The sequence below is a fragment of the Desmodus rotundus genome, chromosome X, assembly GCF_022682495.2.
Source record: "Desmodus rotundus isolate HL8 chromosome X, HLdesRot8A.1, whole genome shotgun sequence".
NCBI classification, from domain to species: domain Eukaryota; kingdom Metazoa; phylum Chordata; class Mammalia; order Chiroptera; family Phyllostomidae; genus Desmodus; species Desmodus rotundus.
Window position 1 is genome coordinate 30,238,219 of NC_071400.1, and position 25,328 is coordinate 30,263,546.

General features: G+C 45.0%; 1 protein-coding gene across 6 annotated transcripts in view; it reads left to right on the top strand.

Moving 5' to 3' along the window:
* SEPTIN6 (septin 6) overlaps nucleotides 1–25,328 on the top strand; it is a 65,439-nt gene that overhangs the window by 24,053 nt on the left and 16,058 nt on the right. For all 6 annotated transcript variants that reach the window (XR_006656404.3, XM_045200864.2, XM_024567018.4 and 3 more), the window contains exons 4-7: nucleotides 11,706–11,892; nucleotides 14,878–15,039; nucleotides 21,589–21,685; nucleotides 24,622–24,790. Coding sequence is in view for 5 of the 6 variants with exons in the window: in XM_045200864.2 (XP_045056799.1) it covers nucleotides 11,706–11,892; nucleotides 14,878–15,039; nucleotides 21,589–21,685; nucleotides 24,622–24,790 (615 nt within the window). In the remaining variant the exon portion in view is untranslated. The remainder of the gene's footprint in view (nucleotides 1–11,705; nucleotides 11,893–14,877; nucleotides 15,040–21,588; nucleotides 21,686–24,621; nucleotides 24,791–25,328) is intronic.

The window sequence follows — 25,328 nt, forward strand, 5'->3', positions numbered from 1 at the left end:
CAGGGAGGGAAGGGCATTCCAGGCAGGGGTAACTGGTTTTACAAAGGCAAGGAGATGTGGAAGATTATGGCACATTCCAGGGAACGGAAGGTTGCTCCGTTTGGCCAGACCAGGGGCAGCATTACTGAGAATCTAACAAAACTTAAGCCTTAGTGCTCTCACTTACTTTCACAGGCTTCTTTCAAGGCCCCGTAGCTAATTTTTAGTCATAATGTTATATAATCTTTCTTGGAGGGACCTTCAAATTGTGTAAGCTTAATGCTCCACAAAACCTGGGTCTTCCCCCTGAGCTAGTGCTTGGAGTAAGCTGTGGGAAAAGTGAGGGAGATGAGCCTGAAAAGGTAGCAAGAGCCAACTCCTGGAGGGATTTGTAGAATGTGCAAGTGTGGGGCCACTGAAAGATTTCAAGAGGAGAATGATATCATCTGATTGGCTTTTGAAGAAGGTACTTTGGGATAGACTGGGAAGTAGGAAGATCAATTAGTAGACTATTGGACCAATTGGACGAGGCCACAGGTAAATCAGGTGCTGAGGTAAGGGTAAGGAGACAGATTTGATAAATATTAAGTAGGTAGAATCAACAAGACTTGGAGTAGGGTTGTGAAGGGTCAGAAAAATCTACAATGAGGCCCATATTTCCAGTTTCGGGAAATAGACAAAAGGTGGTGGCATTCAGTAAGGGAGGGTAAGAAAACCAGCTTTTGCAGGAATCAGCTCTGTTTTGAGTGTGTTGAGTGAGTTGTCTGTGGACCATCAAGAGACATGATGACCTTCAGAGAGATGCAGCTGAGTGTACAGGGGTACAGGTCAGGGAAGGGTCTGGGATGGAAATAGAGATTTGGGTTAACAAGGTGTAGGGTATGTGTCCCAACCTTGGACACGTGTAAGATCATCTCGGAATCAGAATTGAGCAAGATGAACACTAGGCTAAAGACAAAAACCTTGCGATGCTAGGCCAGCAGTAGGAGGAAAAGACGTTCTAAAAAGAGACAGAACAGGAGTAAGCAGAGAGATAGGAGGAGGTCCGAAGTGTTTGAGAGTGGTGTGTGGATGACGGGTGAAGAGAGCTCAGGGATTAGGATGTGATGTGGGCTGGGGCCAGGGATGGGGTGAGGGTCAGGCTCCATCTGCATTTAACTGGAAGTCACGTGGTCATCACAGATGCTCATCCAGAAAAAGCCATTCATCATTTTGAGTGAAGTATCTGCTCATTCTCTGAGGATTCTCTTGCTTCTTAGATGAACTCTATCCTAAATTATCTTATTTCTCCCTTAAAGTTACAATAGCCGTACTCATTTCCTTACAATGAATATATTTAGCTTCTTAAAAGTTGAATATTTCTGTTTTCCATTTGAAATTCTAAACAAAGACACCTCTGCTTTTTATGAGCTTGTTTTTTAAACTATCTTATTGTTATTCTATTACCATTGTCCTCATTTTTCCCGCTTTGCCCTCGTGCTCTCAGCCCACCCCTTCCCTGCTCCCACAGTCAGTCCACACCATGTTGTCCATGTCGGTGGGTCATTCGTACATGTTCTTTGACTAGTCCCTTCCCCCTTTTTCCAACCTTTCCCCTGTCCCTGCTCCCTCTGGTCACTGTCAGTTCTTTATTTCCATGTCTCTGGTTCTATATTGCTCGCTTGTTTGTTTTGTTGATTAGGTTCCCGTTAAAGGTGAGATCATATGGTGTTTGTCTTTCACCTCCTGGATTATTTCACTCAGCATAATGCTCTCCAGTTCCATCCGTGCTGTTTTTTTAAAAAAATACTTTTGAATTTTATTGTTGTTCAAGTACAGTTTTCTGCCTCCCCCGCACCCGACCTTTCCCCTCCCCATGCTGGCATTTTTTGTTCTAATCTTATTTAGTTGAGAATGAGTTAGACCCTTAGGGAAGGGGTTATTTGGGTCACAATATGAGTACTTAGTCTGCGTTGCATGTTGCTCAGGGTCTCCTCAGTTAAATTCCTCTCAGTTCTCAGTTACATACATTCAGCATATATAAAACACCTTGGAAAACACCTTGATGGTAGTTTGGGACTGAACTGATACAGCCTCTTAGAGGCTAATTTACTCCCATTATATTGGTAACATCCTTATTGTTTTTCCTCATTATAAATATAATATATCATACAAAATTAAATACAGTAGTCCCCCTTATTGTTCTGCTTTCCAAGGTTTCAGTTGCCTGCAGTCAACCATGGTCTTAAAATATTAAATAGAAAATTCCAGAAATAATCAATTCATAAGTTTTTAAAGATCCTATTTATTTTTACAGAAAGGAAGAGAGGGAGAAAGAGAGGGGGAGAAACATCTTGGACCTGGCCTGCAACCCAGGCATGTGACCCGACTGGACTCAGACTGACAACCTTTCAGTTCACAGGCTGATGCTCAATCCATTTAGCTACACCAGCCAGGGTGCAATTCACATTTGAAATTGCACACTGCACTCAGTACCATGATAGAATCTTGCATTACTCCACTCTGTGCTGCCTGGATTACATCACCCCTTTGTCCAGGGTATCTATGCTGTATACATTAGTCTCCCATTTGTCACTTAGTAGCTATCTTGGTGATGAAATTGAGTATCACTGTATCACAGTACTTGTGTTCAAGTAATCCTTACTTTACTTAGTAATGGCTCCAAAACACAAGAATAGGGATGCTGGCAATTTGGATATGCCACAGAGAAGCTGTATAGTGCTTTTAACTGAAAACACGAGTACAGTATATACAGTACTGGAAGATATTTTGAGAGAGGGACATCACATTCACATAACAGTATATTATAATTGTTCCATTTTATTATTAACTGTTAATCTTTTACTGTGCTTAATTTATAAATTAAACGTTATCACGGGTGTGTACGTATAGGAAAACACATAGTCTATGTAGGGTTCAGTACTATCTGTGGTTTCAGGCATCCACTGGGGTTTTGGAACGTATTCCCTGTGGATAAGGGGGAACTACTGTAATAAGAACTCAAATAAGTAGAAATGGAAAGCCTCCCTGAAGCTGGGCTGGGGAGCAGAGGTGGAGTAAGCTTCAGGGATTTGTAAAAAAAACCAAGAGTTTCCTCCATACCGACAGAGCCCTTCGGGCACAACCGTGCCAGTGCAGCTACAGGGAGACAGCATTAGCACGCCTGCTTTACTCAGGGTGCACGGATGGACTGAGAAGACCAGTGATGAAGGGACACATCCTGGAGAAAGCCACCATTGAAAGGATGTTGGAGCAAAAGGAATCCAAGAGGGAGACAGAAGGACTGACTGGAAAGGGACAGTCTCAGGAACTTAGGCTTTGGACTCTGACAGATCTGGCTAAAATCCCATCTTGCCTCTATGAGCCCAGGGAACTTGGACAAGGGGTTTTGCACCAGTCTTAGCACCAATGCGGTTGGATTGGCCCTTGTGGTTCTTATGATTGAAAGACACCTTGAGCTCTAACCACCAGGAAACTTTGGCGAGAGAAACGTTTATTATTCACAGGTCCTGGAAAGCACAGGACACAGTGAGGTCACAGGTACAGCAGAGAGAGAGAGAGAGAGAGAGAGAGAGAGAGAGAGAGAGAGAGAGAGAAGAAGAAGAAGAAGAGCACGCACGTGGGCCTGGAGTTCTGCTTTGATTAGGTTGAAGCTGCGGGGCTAAGGTTTTGTGGGCTCACTCTTTATTGGTGAATTTAAAACACAAAGGCAGGAATTCGAAGTAGGGGAAGGGAAAAAGCTAGTGGTCCAAAAGTTCAGTTATGGAAATCAGCCAAGATCCCTAAAACAAAGGAGCTTGGGGTGGGGGTGAGGGGGAACCTGGTTCTTTAAGTAGCTGGTGATGTGCTTTATTCAGACAGCCCACTTTCAAGTGGGTGCCTCTTTGAAGTGGATGCTTTGGCAATAGAAGCTTAAGTCAGGCACTTGCATTAGGAGAAAGAAAAAATGGAACAGTCAGGGCTTACACTACAATAACGCAAATTCTGTATGTTTCAGTTTTCACATCTGTAATCTGGGAATGATGATAATACTACTGTCTACCCTAGAGGGCTGTGGTGAGGCGCAGGTGATATGCATGGCATACGAAAGGCTGAAACAGGTCTTACCCCTGTGGCTCAGTTTGCTTGGGCATCATCCTGCAAAATGAAAGGTTGCTGGTCCTGGTGGGGGATGTTTCTCTCCCTCTCTTTCTCCCTCCTTTCCCGTTCCTCTAAAAATAAATAAATAAAATCTTTAATAAAAGAAAAGCTTACATAGACAACAGTGTGGGAATTGACTGTGGGAGCCCGGGGGTGGGCTGGGCTGGGTGGAGGTGGGCAAAAGGGAGAAAATTGGGACAACTGTAATAGAATAACAATATTTTTTTTTTTAAAAAGAAAAGCTTAAACAGTGCCTGGCACAGAGTAACTAATGAACTGAACATATTATTATGATCATGACTTTTATTGGTAGAAGAATCAAGGGAGAGTTGTATCATGTAGCGTATGGGAGGAAATGATAAATGGTGTCCAGGATGATAAAGACCGGAAAATATCCCTTGGGTTTGGCAACAGAAGGTCATTAACACATTTAGGAGTAATAATTCCAGAGAAATTGTTGGTAGAAGCTAGATTGCCTCGAGTGAATGGGAGGTAAAGAAATGAAGGCAGCAAAATAACAAAAAGAATACTAGAATGGAAAAGTGAACCCAAGATCAAAGTCATGTTTCTATGGGAATTTAGCATAAATAAGTCAGAAGGCAAAGAATTGCCTATTGAGGAAAACGTGCTGCGAAAATAGGCCATCTGTTAGGAAAAAATAAGACGGACCCTCCCACACAAATACCATTCACAAAAATAGATTCCAGTTGTATTAAAAACAACTTCTAAAAATATAAGGAAAAAATATAGGGGAATGTTTTTTTTTTTAACTTTGGGAGTTTAGAAGGCTTTTCTAATTGTAACACAAAATCCAAAAGTTGTAGAAGACTGACAAATTTAAATTCATTAAAGCCAAAAAAAAAGCCCTTTGTATATTGAAGATGACATAAACAAAACTAAAAACAAACTACAGAGGGGGACAAAACATTTGCAACCTATATCACAGACAAAGGATTTTTTGTAAAATGTAAAAATGTTTCTACAATTCAATGAGAAATTAACTGGTCATCGCCAGAAGGGAACTATAAATGGCCAATCAACATGAAATAATGCTCATTCGACTTCATCAATGAATAGGGAAATGCAAAATGAAACACTGAAAAATGTTTTTATCCATTAGATTTGCAAAAATTAAAGATAAAAATATATCCACTGACACCAGGTAATTTCATTCATTTTGCTGTGAGTGTACATTGATGAAGATTTTTTTAAAAAGGTTTTATTTTATTTTTAGAGAGGGGAAGGGAGGGAGAAAGAGAGGGATAGAAACATCAATGTGCGGTTGCCTCTTGTGCACCCCCTACTTGAGGATCTGGCCCACAACCCAGGCTTGTTCCCTGAGTGGGAAATGAACCAGCGACTCTTTGGTTCACAGGCCAACCCCCAATCCACTGAGCCACACCAGCCAGGGTGGGAAGTAAATTTTTAAAAAGAATAATTTATTCTTTTAAAAAATTTATTAAATTATTCTTTTTAAAAACATCTTCATCCACCCAATATTTATTGAGTATGTATTACAGGCCAGCCCTGTGGTAGATGCAGAAGACAAACTTGACTATTAAAGGAAAAGAAAACATAGTGGAATAGTTGGGGAGAAATGTGTGGTTGAGGAAGATTAGGTTGAGGAAAGATTTTTTTTTTTGAGATGAGAGAAGACTTAAGTAGGTTTATAAGTTGAGATGAAGGAATCAGTAGGAGGTGAGAGGAGCAAGGTTCTAAGAGCCGAAAGGAATGAGATCAAGTGCACCGGGACAATGGCCCTTGGACAGGATAAGGGACCCTTCATCCTCAGAGACTAAAGAGAAACCAGGAAGAGTTAATATTAAGTTCTGGAGCTTGAAGAAAGTAGTAAAAGTTTGGATTGGTCAATGAAGGCCACGGGAAGGAAGCCAGTGAAAGCTGAGTAAAGGGATTGACATGTTGCTCTAAAGGCCCATATGAGGTTGGAGGCCATGAATTTGTAGTGGTGCCAACACCCATAATTCTGTGATCGCTTCTAGCCCACCTCAGCAGTAGTGGTGTAGGAGCGGAGAACAGATCCTGAAATTTATTCAGCACAGCAGTTCGGTAGGCAAGTGGGGTGGCAGGCAAGGGTGCAATGGGAATGAGGGTGTTGGTAAAAAGGAGGTTCCGGTAATGAATTATGGAGTGGAGCCTGGGATGAGAAGGAGATGAGGCCAGGAAGAGGCTGATACGCTGTGAGATAAAGGAGAGGTAAAGGTACCAGAGGACTCAATGGGATGAAAGGTCAGGTTTAGGAGGACTGAAGGCAAAAGAGAGCGGGAGAAATGGGAGATTATAGTTAGGTAGTAAGGTGTGAGAGAGAGGATGTCTTGGGTGAAACTGGTCTGGCTAGTGGTAAGGTGTGGAGGTGGCTGAAGTAGAGGGAGCTAAAGGTTGTGAAGTTGAGGCAATCAAGGAGGAAAGAGGCTGAAGGTCGATGGGTTGTCCAAAGCACACTGCAGTCACCCAGAATGGGGAGAAAGACTGTGGGTCAGGTGCCACCAGAAGAGGATAGAAGATGTCTCAAGGGAGTAAAAGGCTTTATACTGATGTAGAGGAGTAACAGTCTAAAAGTGCCTCTGAGGGTCTATGTGAGTGCCCACCCCCCTGGCCCCAAAGACCACCAGCTGTGGGAAAATGAGACGCCTGCACTGTATTCCAGGTATCGGTGTCTTCAGGGTTGTGGTGTCCCCAAGGAAAAATGAAGTTACCATTAAGAAAAGGAGGTAGGCAAGTTCTATAAAAAGGAGGATGATATAGGCCAGCACTTCTCAAGCTTTAATGTTGCATCCAAGCTTTGAAGGCTCTTAATAAAATGCAGATTCTGATCCTATAGGCCCGGGATGGACATGGGAGATTTTGCATTTCTAACAAGCTCTCAGGTGATACTAGTGCTACCGGTCCAAGACCACACTCTCGTGCTCTTGAGTGGCAAAGATGGAGGCAATTTTGTTTGTCATGGTGCAGGGCTTTCAGAGGGCACGGTGGGAATATTTTTGAAGGAAGAGAGCTGCAGCAGGACAAGTCCATGGCGGACAGAGCAGAATAAGGATGTGTGTAGAAGGAACAAGAGGTGACTAGAAAAGCATGGTGATAGAGCGAATTAGCTGTTGTCGCTTTTATTCCAGTAGACCTCACCTTGTGCATCTTGGCTTTGGTGCCTGAGGTGGTGGTGGTCCAATACAGTGTCTGTGATCTGGTCTTGTAGGTTTCCAGCAGGGAGCCTCTGATGGCTGCGTTGGCACATGGACTGGAACACAGAGGAGGAAGGAGACTAGGATGACTTCCAGGTGTCCAGGAAGGGTGATAGGAAGGTGGGGATAAGTGAGGCCATGGGAGTAAGTGAGACCACACAGGGATAATATGCATGTAATGTGTAGGACAACAGAAGGTGGTCCAGGATGGAACCTCAGAAACAGGCCAAGAGTTTAGGTAGGGCGAGTGAGAGAGTTATAGAGGTAGGATATAATGGTGGCAGTGAAGACAGAGGACAGTGTTTTCAAGAAGGGACTGGTCGACATTATCCCTAAAAATGAAACTCATGGACATGGACAACAGTGATTGTGGAGGCAAGGAGGGGTTTGGTGGAGGTGGAAGAGGCTATGGGGGGATAAATGATGATGGAAACATTTTTAAAAGTGAGAAAAATGTTAAAAAAGATAACAATGAAGTGTTCACTGAGAGATAAAATGACCATTTTTCTATAATGTGTCTGTTTAGCAAACCCAAGCTAATCAACTGAAAAACAAGGCTAATGAATAATTGTTCAGTAAGGTAGCCAATTTTAAAATAAACATGCAGAAAGGTATAGACTTTTTATCAACTGACAATAACCAATTGGAAACATTATGCAGAAGACCCCATTGACAGTGAAAAAAATAACTCCTTCCTGCACCCACAAGACCTTATGGGATCTGTCCCACGCTGCTTGCTTGCTTCATCTCTTATTCTTGTCTCTATTGAGGTGAAATTCACGTAGCACAAAGTTAACTGTTTTAAAGTGAACAGTTAAGTAGCACTTGATACATTCACAAGGTTGTGCGACCACCAACCTCTATCTAGTTCCAAAATATTCCCATCGCCCCAAAAGGAAATCCATTAACAACTCCCTGTTTTCCCTCCCCCTCAGCCACCGGTAACCACTGTTCTGTTTTTTGTCCCTATGAATTTGGATATTCTAGGACCTCAGATAAGTGGAATCATACCATTTTTGTTCTTTTGTGACTGGTTTCTTTGACTTATCATGGTGTTTTCAAGCTTTGTTCATGTGGCAACATGTATCAGAACTTTCTTTTAAATGACTGAGTAATAGTCTATTGTACAGATATTCCACATTTTGCTTTTCCACTCATCAGCTGATGGACATTTGGGTTGTTTTCACTTTTTGGCTATTGTGAATAGTTTATTGTTCTTCTCTGTTCACTGACTCCCAGCTCCCTTGCACTCTTCCTATTGTCCCAACTTGCCTCAGAACCAGTACATTTGTTATTTCTCTGCCTGAAATACTCTTCTCCCGGATTCTGCATGGTTCTCTCATTCTCGTCTTTGCAGCTCAAATGTCACACCCTCAGAGAAGCCTTCCCTGATCACTATATTCGAAGTAGCTGAACTCTGAGTCATGTTTTATCCCATCATCCCATTTAATTGTCTTCATAGTACGTATCGCTAACTGAAATGAATAAGAAGTAGGGTCTAGAGCACATCCTGTTTTGTGCCTTTGGACCCTTTAGCAATCTAGTGAGACCTATGAGCTCATTCAGAATAACGTTTTTATTTATTGTTTGATTTAATATTTATTGTATTGTTTCCATAACCATTTAGTCCCCTTACACCCCTCTGCAATCACCGCACCGTTGTCCACATCCATGAGTCCTTTTTCCTGTTTGCTCAATCCCTGCACCTCCTTACCCCCCAGCTGTCATCCTGCCCTCCATCTGAGTCTGTCCCCATTTTCCTTGTAAGTTGTTTCTTCATTAGATTCCACATGAGTGAAATCATAGGGTTTTTAAATGCCTAAAATACACCGTTATACTAAATACAGTTAATACTGAAATATTTTAAAATTGTGATTTAGTAATTCATGTACTTCTCTATTAATTCCTGACATAACAATATTTGTAAGCAGGTCTAATAACTATCATAATTTAGAAGTTTGGTGAGTATAAATGCTCTTTTGAGATATTTGTTAAACTGTAAAATAAAACAAAAAAACCCATGATTTCTGTAGGTTATGAAGTCTCGGCTAAAATTATTGTAGATTGTTACCTATGTTTACAACTGAAGAGGATGCTAAACTTTAGTTACAGCTTAGTGAAAAACACGTATTTTTGCCCCAACTCATGGATGCTATGAATTCCTGTGGACTGCAGTTTAAGAGCCCTTACCCTTGCCCTCACTGGTGCAGCTCAGTGGGTAGGGCATCATCCCGCACACTTAAAGGTCACTGGCTCAACTCCCGGGGTCAGGGCATGTGTCTGGGTTGAGGACCACGTCCCCAGGTGGGGGCATGCGGGAGGCAACTGATGGATGGATGTCTGTCACACATCGATGTTTCTCTCCCTTTCTTCCTCCCTCCCTTCTTCTCTCTAAAAATAAGTATCTTTTAGAAAAAGAACTCCTACCCTAAAAAGTAAAAGATAAACAGTAGTGATGAGGAGGGGTAGAATATGTTGGAGCTGGAAGAGATTATAGTAAGTAAGCCAGGGAATAACTAGGAGAAAGTTATAATAATAGCTAGGAGAAAGTTCCCTCTCTAGCCCTTACACCCATGGAACTTGGGTGTGAAAGTAGTAGTGATTTCCAGTTGAGAAGAATATGAGAGAAGCCACTTCTTTGAAGAGGAGATGGGTATCACTTAGAGGAAGGAAAATTTTGTGAAGAGGTTGCCTACGGGAGTACGGAATTTACCAGGGCCTGGGATCCAGTGAGCACAACAGAGTAGGGAGGGAGAGAGGACCATCATGGGAAGATGAGCCATTGGGAATGGGAGTGGAACCCTTATTACATTCCCAATTACATTCTGGACACTGAGGACACAAAAATGAATCATCTATTTAGGATTAAATGGAACCAAATTTTGTTGGTATTGACTAGTTTGGATGGTCTGATTCATACACCTCTTCAGAGACCCTAAGAGCTAGGTCAGCAGCAGACAGATAGGCCCAGGGTATCACTAGATTATTCAGGAGGGAAAAAGGAAAAACACACATTTTTCTTTCCTCTTTTGATCCCTTTTGTAGAGCAAAATACTGAAGTACAAAAGTCATGTAATGGAGAAAAAATGAAGCAGTGCCATGATTAGATAATTCAAACCAGCCAATCACCCAAAAATTAATTAGACATGTCTAGGAGATGCATTTCCTACCCTCACTCCTAATTCTTCAGGATCCTTCTGAGGATCTCTGCATCCAAGAGATTCTTAGGTGCTATTACCCTTCAGAACAATGGTTCAGAAGGATCAAAGGAAGAAAGACAGGACTGTTTGTAGATTTTGTCTAGGGCTGCAGAAGTGCCTGGATCTCTCCTCTGTATGTGGCTCCTAGAATCTAGGATTCTGTGATTATTTTTTTAAATCTATTTTTACCTTCTCTAAGAGGGGAATCTTTCAAAAAGGCTCAGGTTGGGGGCTGCTGCAGGTAAGAGGCACTGCCGGGGCCCCGCTTCTCCCTTGATCGTGTTCTCTTCTGGCAGTGGTATCTGCAAACTCACTGCCCCGGGCCTCTTCTAGCCTGAGGGGAGGAAGCCCCAGATGGAGAGGCAGCAGACGTTAGGGAGATGAGAACAGGCAGGGCTGTAATGAAGCTGACCTAGGAAGATCAGAAAGAGGCGAGGCTGAAAGGGCTGTGGGAATGGGGGGGGGGGGGTGGTGATGAGAAGCTTCCCAGGACAGGGAGGAGCTGAGGAGTGACTATTGTTTAAGAAGTTCCAGTAAATCCCTGACTGGTGTGGCTCAGTTGATTGGGCATCTTACTATAGAACAAGGGTTCGCCAGTTCGATTCCTGCCAATTCTCCCTCCCTTCCCTGCTCTCTAGAAGTAAAGAAGTAAAATCTTTTTTAAAAAGTTAAAAAAGAAAAAGAAGTCCTGGTAAGACTTGAGGTCTGCAAAGGGTGGCTGTGCGTGGAGACTCAGTGAGCTTGGGTATGTGTGCACATCTGTGAAGGCTATGGTAAGGGTAGTATCTTTATCAAATTTTGCCCAAGTACTTAGATTTTAAAGTCACAATCTTGGAGGAAACGAGAACTGGGAAAATATCTGGACCTTAGGAGAGCCAAGTGGGGAATGCCACCAAACCTTGCAAAGCTGAGCAGAACCCAGTGAGTTCTGACAGGATTCCCTAGTAGCAAGGTCAAGGAGAGGTCCTGGCCTCCACTGAGTACCCAGCACAGAAGGGATCTCTGGCATAATTGGATGAGGTGGACATTCAGCTGGGCCCTGAGGTCTAAAAGGGCAGGATTGGGATGAGAAGAGAGAAATGGACATTCCAGAATGAAGGTGCACAGATAGGCATAAGTTAGCTCATGTGGGGACCAAGGAGGTGACCATTCTGAAGTGTCCGGGCCATTTTCTTACTCTCCCCTTTAGCTACAAGCCCATCGTGGAATTCATTGATGCCCAGTTCGAAGCCTACCTGCAGGAGGAACTGAAGATCCGCAGGGTACTGCACACCTACCACGACTCTCGCATCCACGCCTGCTTGTACTTCATCGCCCCTACAGGTCATTCCCTGAAGTCTCTGGACCTAGTGACAATGAAGAAGCTGGATAGTAAGGTATGGAAGCAGGGGTGGCTAGGCAAGCTGGGTCATTCTTACTGGTCTCTTGTACAAAGTAGAGGCTAGGTTCCAGGAGAGGTCTTAAGGTTTCTTCATCCTCTCTTTTATTCCTCTTCCTCCATAAAGATGGTGCTATTGATCCAGATTCTGTGCCAAATACTTTGTTTTCCCAGCACAGGGCACAGGTTTGCCTTGAGTTGTCTTTTTGTCCTGATCCCTCTTGGGCATGAGGGTACATGCAAGCAAGATGGCTGTCCTGGTCTAGGGGCTCAGGCTCTGGCAACAGCAAGGTGTTTTTTTATTTTGTTCCCATGTTAACTGACCTGTACTAAAGTCGAACATTCAAACTGGGCTTTGAAAGTTCTTCTTCTTCTTTTTTTAAAAAGATTTTATTTGTTTATTTTAGACAGAGGGGAAGGGCAGGAGGAAGAGAGGGAGAGAAACATCAATGTGTGGTTGCTTCTCGTGCACCCTCTTCTGGGGACCTGACCTGGCCCGAAACCCAGGCATGTGCCTTGACCGGGAATCAAACCTGCGACACCTTAGTCCACAGGTCAACGCTCAATCCACTGAGCCACACTCAGGGTTTTCAACCCTGAGCCAGGGTTGAAAGTTATTATTGTTATTATCAATACTTATTTTTATAATTGCAGCTAACATTTGTTAAACTCATGCACCACCACTGTGCTAAGTACTTCATGGAGCATTTCATTGAATCCTCATAACAGCCCTATGAGGCAAACACTGTTGTTATCCCCCATTTTACAGGGGAGAAAACCAAGGTTCTGAGAGGTTAAGTGACTTGCTCATTGTCATGTAGCTGGGTATTGGCAGAGTCTAGATTCGAATTCAGATCTGTGGCACCATGTTCTGTTGTTTCCCTTCCCGAGAAAGATGGCTGCGGGAATCAGGCATGTCCTGCTTTAAGAGAAAATGAAACCTGCAAGTCCCACTCCAGATATAAATTACACAGTGATTCTTCATGTTAAAAGATTATTTGCTGGCCCCGGCTAGTGTGGCTCAGTGGATTGAGTGAGTGCCTGTGAACCAGGGGATCGCCGGTTTGGTTCCCGGTCAGGGTGCATGCCTGGGTTGTGGACCGGGTCCGTGGTGGGGGGTGCACAAGAGGCAGCCACACATTGATGTTTCTCTTCCTCCCCTTTTCCCTCCCTTCCCCTCTCTCTAAAAATAAATAAATAAACAAAATCTTAAAAAAGGATTATTTGCTGTACAAAAGAATTGACTGTGGAATTCTTTAGAAAAACTAATTATTAGTACACTTTCCCCTAATATTTTATAGATGCCCGGCACTGTCATGAGCATTTCATATGCATTATTTTATTTTAGCTTTCTAGTTATTCAGCATGGTGGATACTATTATTCCCATTTTGCGTGTGAGGAAACAGAGGCACAGAGAGTCAAAAGTCTTGCTCAATGTTAGACAACTTGTCATGGGTCTGGGATTCAGACTGAACTCTCAGACTCCAAGTTTTTTTGTTGTTGTTTTTTACAAAAATCTAATTGATATGCAGTTAGTTAGTAGTGTGTCCATTATAAAAGCAGAATTTCAGCTATAATCAGAATAGAAGCAATTTTGCATTTTTCGCAGCAATGAGCTCACCTCTCATGAGTAACAAGCTGCTCTGGAAATGTCGCCGCACCCGCACGGCCTAGGGCAGCAGAGAGCCGCACCGCTGGTGCCCTGGTGAGTGGGCAGGTTAAATAAGCAGTCTCTGCCGTATGTTTAGAGTGTGTAGATGCAGATGTGGTGAAGAGCGAAGAGGAAAATTGGCTCTTCCTGCCGTTCCCCCTCAGCAAGGGCTTTGGCCCCCAACCATCCCAAAAAAAGAGACTTCAAGGGAGGTGCCTCCAAGGTCCAGTCTTAGAGGTGCTACTGAAGCAAAGTGCAAGGGGGGCAAAGTTTATCTTCCAGGTCCAAAGTTCTTGGACTCCCTTTCACATTCCTTTCAGTGCCCCAGCACCATCCATGCACCCCGTTGGAGGCCGCTGGCAGGAATAACTGTGCTCTCCATGTGCACCTGAGCTTGAGGGCGCTCTGTCTCACTAAGCCATGTGCATTTCAAGTTTCTTAACCTTCTGACAGTAAAAGCCTTCCCCTTATTGGAGGAATATTGAGGATCAGCTCAGGGGTTCAAGTGGCTTGAATTTGGGGGCAGCAGTAAGCCTTTCTCCTGCTGTTTGAAATTGGGCATTTATGCTTGCTTTCTTCATGCAGAAATTAACCACGAGATTCAGGCAACATAACTGTCTGAATATTTCTCAGATCAAATTGGTAACTGAGAAGGTCTTCTTCACTTAACTAGGTTGATTCACCAGTGTTTGCTGCCAAAAAGAGGACCACGTATGCATTGTCACTGAGCTCCCCGCTGCTCCCACTTCCTGCCATCCCCCATGTGGGTCTCCGTTCCACTGGCTGGGGCTAGCGTGCACTGGATGGGTTGGGACAGTTTACTGTTAGCAAAGAGTGCCTATCTTTCCCCTTGTCAACCACAGATTTCCAAGTGCCATCCTCTGACTCAAATCACTAGAGCAGTGACCTTGATATGAAAGTATCACATAAATCATCAATTTGGATCTGAGCTGGTAGACAGCTCATGGTTAAGACTGTAGAGCGAGGAATAAAGCTAAACTTGGATTTGGATCCCAATTTTTGCTACTTACCTGCTCTGTGGGCTTGGACAAGTTATTTAACTTCTCTGTGCCTCAGTTTCTCATTGGGAAAATAGTGGTAATGATACCTCCTGGGAGAGTTATTATCTGGATTGTGTTAATCTATGTAAAGCACTTACTTCCTCATAAGCACTCATTGTGATTGATTATATTATTTGGTTACAGAGGTGGCCAGTCCTAGACCACTGGGTTGAGCTGCGCCCTCTGGCAGCCAGTTGGAAATCCTAAGCCATGCTGCCCGTCGGTTGCAGATTATCAACAACGTTCCCACGTGGCTCCTTTCTCCCATAGGTGAACATAATCCCCATCATTGCTAAGTCGGATGCCATTTCTAAGAGTGAGCTAACAAAGTTCAAAATCAAAATAACCAGTGAGCTTGTCAGCAACGGGGTCCAGATCTACCAGTTTCCTACAGATGACGAGTCGGTGGCAGAGATCAATGGAACCATGAACGTGAGTGGGAGCACAGGGGTTCAGTGTGCTGACCGTTTGCTCTTTATTTTATTTCACCAAATAGCTGTCAAACATCTTCACCATCCATTTTAGTGTAGTCAGTTCTTGGTTATCTGAGTCTCAGGTATTTGCGAGAGAGAATGCAGAATGAAACAGCTCCCCTATCCTCGGGGCAGCTGCTTCAAAGCAGAGCAGAGGTTGAAGAAGGGAAAGGCTGACTCCAGGAAGAGTCTGGAGCGGGGGATTCAGACCTCTCCTTCCACCCTCCTCTTTGATGCTGCTCTGGTCTAGGCCAGGCAGCCCCCAGGGGACTGCTGGAAGGGCAAACATTCTTTGTAACAGAAACAAAGGTCTATGACAATTGATTTCAAACAAAGGTCTATGACAATTGATTTCGGTGAATGAAAGAAAGACTAAAAAAAGTTGGTTGGCTTTGGAGACTCAAGTATAATCTGTACTCAGATAATCAAGCTCTCTGCCCCTGGGAGGAAAAATGATATATGGCCTCCAATTTGCCTGGTGACTAGAGAAATGTTATTTTTATGTTTCAGGGTTGTGTTTTGGGTTATTAAGTGTGAATGACTTTTTGAAAAAGCAACTTTCCATCTTGCCTCTCCTCCCTCACTCCTCCCCCACCACAGGAATGAGTAATGAAGAAGGCAGAGTCAAACATCTCCTCATGTTTCTTTACAATGTGTTGATGCTGTTGCTGTGAAATCTTCAATGTTATGATTTCAAGGAGACAGCTAATAGCTTTCAGAAAGCCTCTGCTTTGGGAACGGATTTCTTTTTTTCTACTGAGAGGCATCAGTTTTTCCTAATGACATAATGCCTGGGTATAGCCCAACTCAGGAAAGCCTGGTAATAAAAGCCATTTTTAGAAACTTCCTGCTGCTGCCGCCCAGCATGTTATCATTCTAGCATCAGCGGCCACCTCTTATGAATTGGCCAACAAATTTGCATAGCAGGGCAGCAAGTCATTGTCTCGCCTGACTTTCTGCTTATCAGTACACTTGAGACATGTTGTTAGAAATCCCTCCTCGTCTTTGACAAGTCTGGCCCAAGAGGAAGGCCGTGTGGCCTGTGGTAGGTACAACTATACCTCTGACCAGTTGTGAGCACGAGAAAAAAAAAGATTGGTGCTAATTCTCTCGAGAAGTCAGGATGTTGGAGTCAGTAGTCCAAAGTTTGCTAGTATTTCATTTTGGAAAAACGAAATATTTTTCCTTTTTTAAAATGAAAGTTGACATACAATTTTATATTAGTTTCAGGTGTATAATATACATAATGATTCAACATTTATATTCCTCATGATGTGATCACCTCGATAAATCTAGTAACCATCTGTCACTATACAAAGTTATTACAATAATATTGATTATTTTTCTTATGCTGTATATTACATCCTTATGACTCATTATTATTTTATAACTGAAAGTGTAGTGAATTTAGGGTTATCCCTATAAAAACATCACTCAGCATGCATTCCCCGGCATTTCACCATGCTTTTCTGAGTGGGAAAGGCAGGGTTGGCCTCCAGCTAGTGTGCCTGGGATCGGGCGTGGTCGTGGGAAGGGGGCATGCCTGGGAATGCTATGTATTATTTGTGTTGTGATGGGCGACAGGATGGGGGGTTGCTGCTAAAAATATATACAGAGGATTGCTTAGCCTGTCTACCACCGTTAAAACTGTGTCAAAAGTCCCCAGGTTATTTGGACAAGCTGTGGTGTACAAAGCTGCATCATCAGAGACCTGGGCTTGGGTGGTAGGAGGAATGGGTGCCAGCTTTTCAATTCTTGATTTGACTCCAGCCCCCCGGCCTCAGCCATCCTAGCCAATTACCATGAGAACTGCATTGAAAGAAGTAGAAGGAGCCTCTTGCCTAAGTGAAGAAGACCGTACAGCCGTCCTGCTGCTCACCACTAAAGATTTTCATGGCAGGAAATGAAAGTAATGAAGTCTCAGCCTCTGCCTTGACTTATGGGTGGCTCTGAAAATCCCAATTTCAGATTGAGGGGACAAGACAAGATTGTGAGAGATCTTGTGGCATTCTACTTTCAACCCATGCTCTAATAACTCTCAAGTTATTAGACTTTAATATTAAAAATTGCTGTGCTGTTCAAATCAAATACTGTCCTTTCAGTAGCTCAAACCCTGGCCAGAGACCAGGCAACTAGCTCAATTACTGTACTTGGCTTACTTGATTGGCCATCTGTGAGGTCTTGGGTTTGACCCCTATAAAGGTATTTGGTCACGTGGGTGACCTGTAGGGTCACAGGGAGACCCAGAGGCATAAGCCTGCCCCTTCTCTTGAGGCAGCAGTGCCATTTCCATTGTTTGTACACACCTTTGTGAGAATCACCAAGGATTGACCTGAAAGGGAATCAGGCACGCTCTTGCTCAGTTGCCAGTAGGAGCCTGAAATGGGGGTGAGCATAACTAGCAGCATGACTGCGAAATCCTGTCCAGCCTGGGAGAAAGCCACACCCAATGGGAATATTGTCAGATGAGGAGAAAAGGGCCCCGACAGTCTCTATTTCACTGGGCTGAGGGGAACGATCATGTGCCCTCCCAAAGTATAATGGATGTAGTGGAAACAGAATAGAATAATTCATGCCAATTGGATCATCAAACACTTTAAAATGCGCCAAGAAGAATTTTAGGCAGACATGAGGCAGGAAAGGTAGTGAATTTGGGACTAGACTCATAAGATAAAGCTTCAGGCTGTCTCTTGTTGAAGTCTTTTTAAGATTTTATTTATTTTTGAAGACAGGGGAAGGGAAGGAGACAGAGATGGAGAGAAATGCTGATGTGTGAGAGATACATCGATTGGTTGCCTCTCACATGCCCCCAGCTGGGGACCTGGCCCAAAACCCAGGCCCGTGCCCTGACCAGAAATCAAACCGGCAACCTTTCGGTTCTCAGGCAGGTGCTCAATCCAGTGAGCCACACCAGCCTGGGCTCTTGTTCAAGTTTTCTGAGACTGAGGCATCTCACCTCTGGGGGCATCTCATCAGAGGTCTTCTGGGTGCGAGAGTTCCACGGACTCCCCTTAGGAGCCTGTCACTATTTCAGCAGCAGCACTGTCTTGCATCTGTCAGAGTCTCTGCCCTGGCTCCGCATATACCAAGTGTCACCCCTGGGAGTATGATGGGGTACCCCCATCTCTCTGCTCTTCTTGACTCCATTTTGGTTGTCATGGCCATCAGTCTTTCAAGAGCATCACAACGAGGGCCGGAGCCTGGCCCCATGATTTCCCCGCCCATCACGGTCAGCTGACTTTCAGCAAATGCCTTTAGCTGGGAGGCAGAACACAGGCCACCCTGAGTAACTGGGGGAGGCTGGTATCTAAAGTGTGGTGTCCTGCCCTGGCTGGTGTTGCTTAGTGGATTCAATACCGGCTTGCGAACCAAAGGGTCGCCGGTTTAATTCCCAGTCAGGGCACATGCCTGGGTTGCGGGCCCGGTCGGGCCCCCAGTAGGGGGTGCACGAGAGGCAACTACACATTGATATTTCTCTTTCTCCTCCCCTTCCCCTCTGTCTAAAAATAAATAAGTAAAATACTAAAAAAAAGACATTTAAAAAATAAAGTGTGGTGTCCTCACTACTTCCTGGGAAGATTTGGACATGAGAGTTAGGGACCTCTCATGTAACCTTTCTGTATGCCAATCCCCCAAAATCACAAATGGGGTTGATCATAACCGCCCTGTAAGGCTGTTGTGAGAATCAAATGATATCTGCCCGGGAGCACTGGGAAATGATGTCCGTGCATAGACTTATCAGAATAGAACTCAATGCCAGGTGTAAAAGAGTGTCCCGTGGGAGGTCTCTGTAGCCCTCTGAAGCTGCCTGGGTGGGGGCTGTGCCTTTTAGAATGGGGAGGGGCAAAATGACAGCAGTTTAAAGAAGACGGGAAGCAAGTGACCCTGTCATTCTAACAATGTCTCTTGGACACAGTAACAGGCCCAAGGGCATACTGACATTTTTTATTCCTTTATTCTCTTCTTGTTTTTCCCCCCCTCCTTTTCTCTTGAGCCCAGAGAAATACCTTCCACTCCACACAGCCTCCTCCTCCATCACTTTCAGTTGAGAGCCCACAATGTGCGGGGACGATACAGTGTGGTTTCTCTTTCTCACCTCCTCCCTCAGTCTAGCCTTCTGCCACCGATGCCCCTCGTGTCATGTGGCCAAAGCTTTGGGGTCTCTGTAGGAAAGACAATATTTTCCAGGAAAAGGTTTCAGGGTGCTTTCAAGGATCCCGACATGTCTTGGGTCCCTGAGTGGGAATGAATTGTGCCTGGATGCCCCCTGGCAAAGACTGCTGTCAGAAGTCAGAGATCACTGGCCCTTGGGCAGGGTTTTCGAGATTTCAGTACACCCTAACACCCCATTGTGTCTGTCACATGTGCCATGACCCTCTTGATGGTTCGTTCCCCTAGTAGGGCTGATGAAACGTTTCCCGCCTTCACCCTTTGCCCGCCTTCCGTATCCATGGCCTCCTTTTTCCCTATTTCCTGTGTCCCTGTTTCAGGGATGGTCAGTGGAGTAGGAAGGGATGAACCGGTGACGCTCTGAGAGAAGCTGAGAGAGGATGAGGGAGCGCCACTTCGCCTGGATGGCCAAGCACCTCCGGGCATGAGTGGGTGTCCTGGAGCTGAGCTCCTGATTAAGTCCTGTGTTTTCCACTCCTAAAAACATTCTTGGCGTGCAGAGCTAGAAGAGAATAGAGAGGAAGGATTGGCTGTGAGATCAGTGCACAGATTAAATAAACAAAAAACATTTGCTTCGAGTTTCCTAGAATTGAACTGCCACTTATAGTCTGACCTTGCACAGCCGGTTCACCCTAGGGTTTGGAGCGCTCGCCTTCTCTGCTGCCCTATCCTCTAACTGGGTGTGGCAGACCTGCAGGCCCTTCAAGTCAGAGAGACCTGGATTCTACCCCTTACTCTGCCCCTTACTACTGTGTGCTTGCTGGCAAGTCACTTAGCCCTTCTGGACCTCAGTTTCCTCTTCTATAAAATGGGATAATAAAAACATCTACCTCAAGCATTGTTGTAAAGATTCAATGTGGTAATGTAATGGAGAGCACCTGGAGTTGAGTGAATTGCTGCTGCTAATGTCAGTTCTTTAGCTACAATACTATTAGTACAACTGCTACTGCCTACTCTGTGCAGCCTGCTTTGACTTCCCATTAAGTTAGCTGCTCCCTCCTCCGTGTTCCTCCGGCCCTCGAGCCTCTGTTTATAATCTGGACCTTATTCTAGTATTATTGTTGGCATGTCTGTCCCCTACCAGACTGTGCACTCTCCATGGACAGGCTCTGAACTTTTTCAATGTTGTATTTTTTTTTTTTTGATGCCTAGCACATAGCGGGAGCCCAGTAAATATTTATAGAATGGAAAAATGAGCCTACAACCGAGGCCTGTTTCTCCAAGCAGGCTAAAAAAGTTCCAGTGGACTTTTTACTTGTCCTCGCAAAGTCCTTTCAGGCAAAGCCCCTCCCAGAATCACCTGGTTTGTAAACAGTAGTTATTCAGTGGTTCCATTTGGCCAGTGGTCGCTCAGCACTTATAACCTGGGCTGCTCCCTGCAGAAGGGCTGCTTTGCCAGGCCCCACACTACCAGCTGGGGGCAGCTGCCTCTTCTCTGACCCACGAAACCTTCATCAGCCCGGCCTCCCTCCTCATTAGGTGCTATAAGCACCAAGCTCAGACCCCTATTTATACTTGGTCTTTCTTTACTATTTCCATGGCCTTGCCACTGCTATTCAAGGAGTATTTTATGAAGCACCTATTGTGTGCAGGGCGCCAGAGCATGCATTTGAGCCCTTGGTCATATTCTGTCTTATATATTTTGGGGTATGTAAATCTAGCGTCCCCAGCAGGATTGTAAGCTCCTGGAGGGTGAGGGAGTATGTCTTCTACTTCTTTTGTCTCCCTTACAGCGCCTAAAACACAACCCAGCACACCCATGGGCATGTGGATGAATACTTAGAGGGACTTGACTTCTAGGCTCAAGAGTTCAGTGGAGCTCTTGCTCCAGGGAAGGAAGAGAACAAGGAGCACACAGCTCAGTCAGCAGTGCGGTTTCAGTATATACCTATTCTCAGGGCTCACACTCTGGGGAAGGGGGAGGGCCAGCACTCCCAGTACTCATGTTCCCCTTTAGCCTCTTGAGCCACGCATAGCCCCTTTCATCCCGCTCAGCCACCTTTCAAAGGCTCTTCCCCTCAGCAAGTGTGAATACTGAAGAGCTAGCTAATCTGCGTATCTGCTTATTATTCTATTGATTTTCTGACGATGTCTGTTCCCTGTGTATTCAACCATGTCATTGTTACCTTTTATTGTGAATCTTTGAATAGCAGAAGCCTGGACTAGACCTCTTATCCCCAGACAGCTCGGGAGCTTAAGAAATGCCTCTTAAGGTTGACAACAGTGAGGGACACTGCAGTGTTGGGGGCCTGAGGCCCAGGAGATGAGCAAGCAGTTGCATTGTAGGAGCTGTGCCTTTCTCCTTGAGTTCTGAGCTTTTGTTTGCCTTCTATTTCAGGCCCACCTACCTTTTGCTGTCATTGGCAGCACAGAAGAACTGAAGATAGGCAACAAGATGATGAAGGCCCGACAGTATCCTTGGGGCACCGTGCAGGGTGAGTGAGTTTCCAAGAGACAGGGAGCCCCTTCCGTCTGTCACATTGCTTGACCGCAGCCACTGGGGGACCAGTCCCTAACTTGTCCCCAGTCTCTACTCTTTTGGCTTGAGCCTCATACAGCCATAGGAGTTGCCGGCAGGCAAACTAGTTCCTGGATTCTCTGCCATGAGTAGGCTGTCTTTGTCTCCCATGGAAAAAGTGTTCCCAAAACTAAAACAATTGTACCTGGAGCAAGGTGGGAAGGAGTATGCAGGAGAGCATGTGTACTTGCCTGAGTGTACCAGGAGACTTACAACAGTGTTCAAAGCACTGTTGCTCCTAATAGTGAATAATTGGAAACAACTCAGATATCCATTAAAAATAAATTGGGTGAATTGCGAGATGTTCATGTAATGAGATACTATACCGCAGTGAAAATGAATGGGTTATAGTTACATCTACATGAATACATCTCAGAAACGTTGAGCCAAATAAGTCATAGAAGAGTACATGTTGTATGATTCCATTTACATGAAGTTCAAAAGTAGACAGAACTAAACAAGATACATGTATATATATCTTTAGGAATTGATATGTAAGTGGTAAAACTATAAAGGAAAACAAAGAAATGAAATCTTTCACTGGACTTGTGGATATGTTGCCTCTTGAGCCACACGTAGCCCCTCTCGTCCCGCTCAGCCACCTTTCAAAGGCTCTTTCCCCCAGCAACTGTGAATACTGAAGAGCTAGCTAATCGGTGTATCTGCTTATTATTCTATTGATTTTCTGTCTTTGTCTGCTCATTTATTAAAGTTATTTAAATTGCACATTTCATGCACTCTTGTGTGTGCATGATTACTTTCCAATTTTAAAACAAACTTATTGTATGTATAACCAAGAAAGTTCCTTATGTGGTCTGCCTGATGTGTGTTAAAGTCCACTTGGACTAGTCCATTCAGTAGATAAAACAAGGCTGAGGACTCTGCCACGGCTGGAAGGGGTGCCTGGCCCTCCGAGTCTGCAGCTGTAAGCTAGACCTGGGATTGCATGTGTGACAGGGAGGCTGGTTCACGGCAGACGCATCCCTGACACTGAGCAAACAAGTGAAAGCAGGTGGGAAGTTGTCCACATCTCGTCCAAAGGCCGGCATGCTTTAGGGCACACCAGAGAGCCTACAGCGCTACTGGAATTTTCCATGGGTAAGACAAGACTGGTTGTCAGAGTTGCGCTAGGTTTTGGACTTCTCTGCTATTTGCGGCTGGGGATGCCCCACTAGGAACATTTGCAAGTGGTTGCTGAAGCAACAGTCCAAGACAGGGAACGGATCTGTGATCCAAGAGGCAGGAACCTGAGGTGACATGAAGGAGAAGCCAGCAGGCGTGTTTCTTCCAATGACTTCCTCCAACTTAGACCGCCGCACGCCTAATGGAGAAAGCAGTTTTTGAACGTTTTTTCTTGTAAGTCAGGGTTCACTGTTGTATTCGGGTGAGGAAGAAACTGTGTATTGTTTGGGCGGCCTGTAGGGGTGTTAGAGTCACTCCTTCTGACTGACCACCAGGGATCACTGTCCGGAGACGGAGGAAGAGACGGTCCTGAAAAGTTCCCTGACTGAAGCAGTTGTTGATATTAGCTTATGTTCTATGACATGAGGGGTTTTATCCCAAAGGCAACGGGCCTTAAGCGGAGTGGTTATGTGAGCTAACTTGAGCTTTGGAAGATTACTCTGCTCACTTATGACTGTGCCCACCCTGTCATCCCGGACCCCTCCCCGCCCCCACTAACTTCTCCCACACCCTGCAAGACAGAGTCTGGTATGACTGGGCCTGTTCATCATCTGAGACCTCGCTGTCCCCACACGGTCAGGCTAGACACTCCCACTCTGACACAGTGGACACATGCTTGGAGACACGTCCCAGAGCACTGCTCACAACCTTATGTTCCAACTAGAAGTCCACATTGCTATGATTTGGTCCACATCTCTGTCCTTCTTAGCTACTGCCCCAAATGCAGACCTTTGCTATACCCTTTTGAGGAGGGAGCTTGTCCACTCAGGCTAGAAAGTGGGGCCCACTTCGTCCCAGTCACTATTGCTGCTGGCAGGCCATCATCCGCCCTCTAAAAAACAGCTCTTTTGAAGCTTCTCCCATCCAGATGGGTCATACCCCTCCTTGTCACTGTCAGCTATTGATTTCTTAGTTCTTTCCCCATAGTTTTTGGGGACTTTGACACCTGGTAATTGCCTTTGCCCCTGGTTTAGATGACCTGGATTGGAATCCTAACCCTGCAATTTACTAACTATGTAACTTTGCCTAATCTCATTGAGACCTTGCAAAACCTATTCCCTCCTTTGCCTGATAAATTTCTATTCCTCCTTCAACAGTCATCATAGAGGTTGCCTCTCTGGTGAAGCCTTCACTCTCCCATGAGTTCTTAGGTCCCCTCCTCTTCTGGGATTTTATTGCACCTAGGACATCTACCTCTGTTTTTGTATTTTTTGTATTGTATTGAATTCGTCTGTTTGCGCCTGTTCTTCCACTAAACTCCTGAGGACAAGACTCCATGACTTTGTTTCTGAATTCCCAGTGCCTCATGCAATACGGGGAACAAAGATTCCACAAGTATTCATTGGACAGGTGGCTGAATGCGCATGTGCCATTGTCCTAAAAGTGGTGCAGGGCAAGCACTCCTGTGGGTGTCTCATTGAGGTTGAGGTGCTCCTGAATGTCTGGGTAGATTTTTTTATGGTATTGCAGTTTTCCATTACCGTCACTCTTGCTTGAAACTTTTCATTTGCCTTATCAGTAGAAAAGTAAATCAGGAGTCAAATTTTCAAGGTCTGTATACAGATTGAAAGGCGTTGTTGCTGTAAGACATTCTGCCTCTCATTTCACCATTTCGGCTTCTTCTGGCCTTCCTTTCAATATACTATTAATCTCCCAACCCCTGCTATGCAGTTGAAAACGAGGCCCACTGCGACTTTGTGAAGCTGCGGGAGATGCTAATTCGGGTCAACATGGAGGACCTCCGGGAGCAGACCCACAGCCGGCACTATGAGCTGTACCGCCGCTGCAAGCTGGAGGAGATGGGCTTCAAGGACACTGACCCCGACAGCAAACCCTTCAGGTATCTCTCACACCAGTTCAGCCCAGCTCAGCCCAGCCAACCCAGGGTATGTGGAAGCTTTACCCTGGAGCATCCACAGGGGATTAGCACACAGGTGCTGAGACCAAGAGCAGCAGAACTCAGTCACTTGCCAATTTTACCTGCCAGTCCCTTTCTGCCTTCCCGGCGGAGCTGTGGCCAGGTGGGCTTGGTGAGCACTGGGCCAGGGAGGAGGCCCATAGGCCCAGCAAGGCCAATGATCTCACTGCTACAAGTGTGTACACACGGCAGTTGTAGCCAGCTCTACCGAAGGGGGCCCTGAGCTGGGGCATTCTTCCCCAGTGCGGCAGCTCGTGCCAGGCCTATGCCCCACTTTCTTCATCAAGCTCCTGCTGCTCTGGTGGGTATCCAGTGTGTTCTTTACCCTCCTGCCCATTATCAAAACCAGATGGGATCAAGTAGTAGTCATTGTACATATATTGATGAACTTTAGGCTTTTCATTCACTCACTGTCAAGTGCAAGTTTTGTTTTGACCAGAGGATGTTAATAATCATTGAC